Raw genomic sequence first — 2851 nt, forward strand, 5'->3', positions numbered from 1 at the left:
AAGAAATGTAGAAGTATTGGATATTTATATTGGTTAAATAATAATAAAAATATGTAGTAAGTGTATGATTAGACAATTGAATGGAGAAAATGTAGTAAATGTAGGGATTAGACCCTTGCATGTAAATGTATGGCATGCATGCAAAAAATGGAATCGGATTCCCCTGTGTGATTCCCATGCAGAAGGAAAAAATTTTGAAAAATTCGTGTACCTTGTCCTCGTCACTTTGATTGACGAGTTCTGAGTACTTCTTCATCAACTCGCCAAAAGGAATGGCGAGTGCATGCGTGGTCTTCATTGGCTCGCCAAATGGAATGGCGAGTGCATGCGTTGGTCTTCATTGGCTCGGTAAATGGAATGGCGAGGTATCACATGCAATTCAAATCCACGCGTTTCCCCTCTCTCAGCATGTGACTTGGTTTTTGTTTTATTATGTATACCAAATTCTCAACTTACATTCATCAACTTACTACTACCTCATTATTCAAATTGATTTTTCCTATAAATACTACTACTACCTCATTTACATTCATCAACTCAAATTCTCAACTTACAATTACACAAAATCAAAGAAATTTACACATCCATGGCTCAAAGAAACTTAGTTGTTTCTATCCATTCCGAAGGATCACTATTCACATGTTCAAATGAGGGATTCTCATTTTGCAATACGAATGTAACTAGGTTCAAGATCCACATCAACTCCGACTATTTCCATTTAAAAGACCGTATTGAAAAGAAGTTGCAACGTTATGTTGAAGACATCATTTATCGTCAACCATTATTTAATGGAGATGGTAATACCGTCTTTCACATAATGACACCGATTAAGACCGACGAAGATGTCAGGTCGATGTTTCAATGTCATGTAACATTATCTAAATTACCCAGCATTGAGATATATGTTCGTCTAGTTGATATTCCCGAAGAACAACCGATTGGCAATGTTGAGGAACAACCGTCTCACTTCTATCCAACGCAATCTGTACAGTCACACGACTATGGAATGAGTCAAGCCATTGACGAAGAGCCGACTCAAAATAATGAACCTTTCATACCAAATGAAGAGGTGGGCGAGAATAGTGAGGATGATCTTGAGGAGGTTCGATTTGAAGATCTTTTCGGTGGTAGCGATGACGATGGCAATGAGGAAATATTAGACACACCGGCTATTGCACTAAGAGTGCAACCAATTAGTTTGTACAATCCACCTGCGCACATGCAAAATATAAGTTTGGATGATGCCGAACCAAGCTCCGTTTTCGGCAGTTCCATACCAACTCACAACTCTGACGAAATTGAGGAGGGCATAGAGTATGAAGATAAGGAAGACTGTCTTCTGGCGTTGCGACAATGGCATATAAAACGTAGTCTAGATTTCTCTGTGGTTAAATCTGACAGTGTACGTTTTGTCATCAAATGTAGAAATGCAACATGCAATTTCAAATGCAGGGTCTCTTTGCGCAAGGGCAACTCAAGGTGGAGAGTTGGTAAGTCTAGTGGGCCTCATACGTGCACAACAACTTCCATGTCACAAGACCATACAAAACTCAGTTCAGAGATGATTAGCAAGAGCATAATGGAGCTTGTAAATCGGGACGCTTCTCTTAAGGTGAAGGTTATCATTGCTCATGTTGTTGAGAAATACCGGTATATCATATCATACAAAAAGGCATGGATTGCAAAGTGTAAGGCGATTGAGTCGCTCTATGGAAATTGGGAGACATCTTACAACGATCTTCCGCAGTGGATACTGGTAATGAAAACATATCTTCCAGGTACCATTATAGAATTACAAACCCTACCTGTGATTTCAAATGATGGTTCATACTTGGGTGACCAAAGGATATTTCATCGTCTGTTTTGGGCGTTTAGACCATGTATACGTGGCTTCGCGTATTGTAAACCAATTGTGCAGGTTGATGGAACTTGGTTGTATGGCAAGTACAGAGGGACTCTGCTGATGGCTGTGGCATAGGATGGGAACGGAAACATATTTCCGATAGCGTTCGCATTGGTTGAAAGTGAAACAAAGGAAGCCTGGAGTTTCTTTCTTAAGAATTTGAGAATGCATGTTACCCCCCAAGCAAACCTATGCCTAATATCAGACAGGCATGAATCAATAAAGAGTGCATACAACAACCCGGAAAATGGATGGCAGTTTCCTCCTTCATCACACGTCTATTGCATCAGACATATCGCGCAAAACTTCATGCGGGAGATTAAAGACAAGGATCTGCGGAAAATGGTTGTTAACATGGGTTATGCATTAACAGAGGCAATGTTTAACTACTACGGGGGGAAATCCGAAGAACAAACAACAACGCTTTATCATGGATAGACAACATCCCTCGCGAGAAGTGGGCAAGGGCATTTGACGGAGGGCAACGCTGGGGTCACATGACAACTAACCTAGCAGAAGCAATGAACGCCGTGTTGAAAGAAACCCGGAACCTTCCAATCACTGCGTTGGTCAAATCTACGTACTATCGTTTAGGATCACTATTTGGTAGAAGAGGCCATCAGTGGACAAAAATGTTAGCCTCTGGGCAGGTTTTCACTGATAACTGCAACAAGGGGATGACTGAGGAAGTCATCAAAGCTAACACGCATAACGTCATGCAGTTCGACCGAGAGAGATTTTATTTCATGGTCCAAGAGAAGATTAATCATAACGACGGTCGACCAACCGGAACGTTCAGCGTTGATCTAAGGAAACAACAATGTGACTGTGGGAAATTTCAGGCATTTCACTTACCTTGCTCTCATGTAATCGCGGCATGTTCGAGCATACGCCAGGACTATTCCATTCACATTCCAGACGTCTTCAAAATTCGTAACGTCTTCAAGG

The 2851-nt window shown here is 41.1% G+C and overlaps 1 protein-coding gene across 1 annotated transcript; it reads left to right on the forward strand.

Moving 5' to 3' along the window:
- Positions 1-586: 586 nt before the first annotated feature.
- LOC127130264 (uncharacterized) lies at positions 587-1978 on the forward strand. Its single transcript, XM_051059304.1, has one exon. It carries the CDS (start codon positions 587-589, stop codon positions 1976-1978), a length of 1392 nt encoding a protein of 463 aa, XP_050915261.1.
- Positions 1979-2851: the final 873 nt, after the last annotated feature.

This window comes from Lathyrus oleraceus, chromosome 3 (genome assembly GCF_024323335.1).
Source record: "Lathyrus oleraceus cultivar Zhongwan6 chromosome 3, CAAS_Psat_ZW6_1.0, whole genome shotgun sequence".
NCBI classification, from domain to species: Eukaryota; Viridiplantae; Streptophyta; class Magnoliopsida; order Fabales; family Fabaceae; genus Lathyrus; species Lathyrus oleraceus.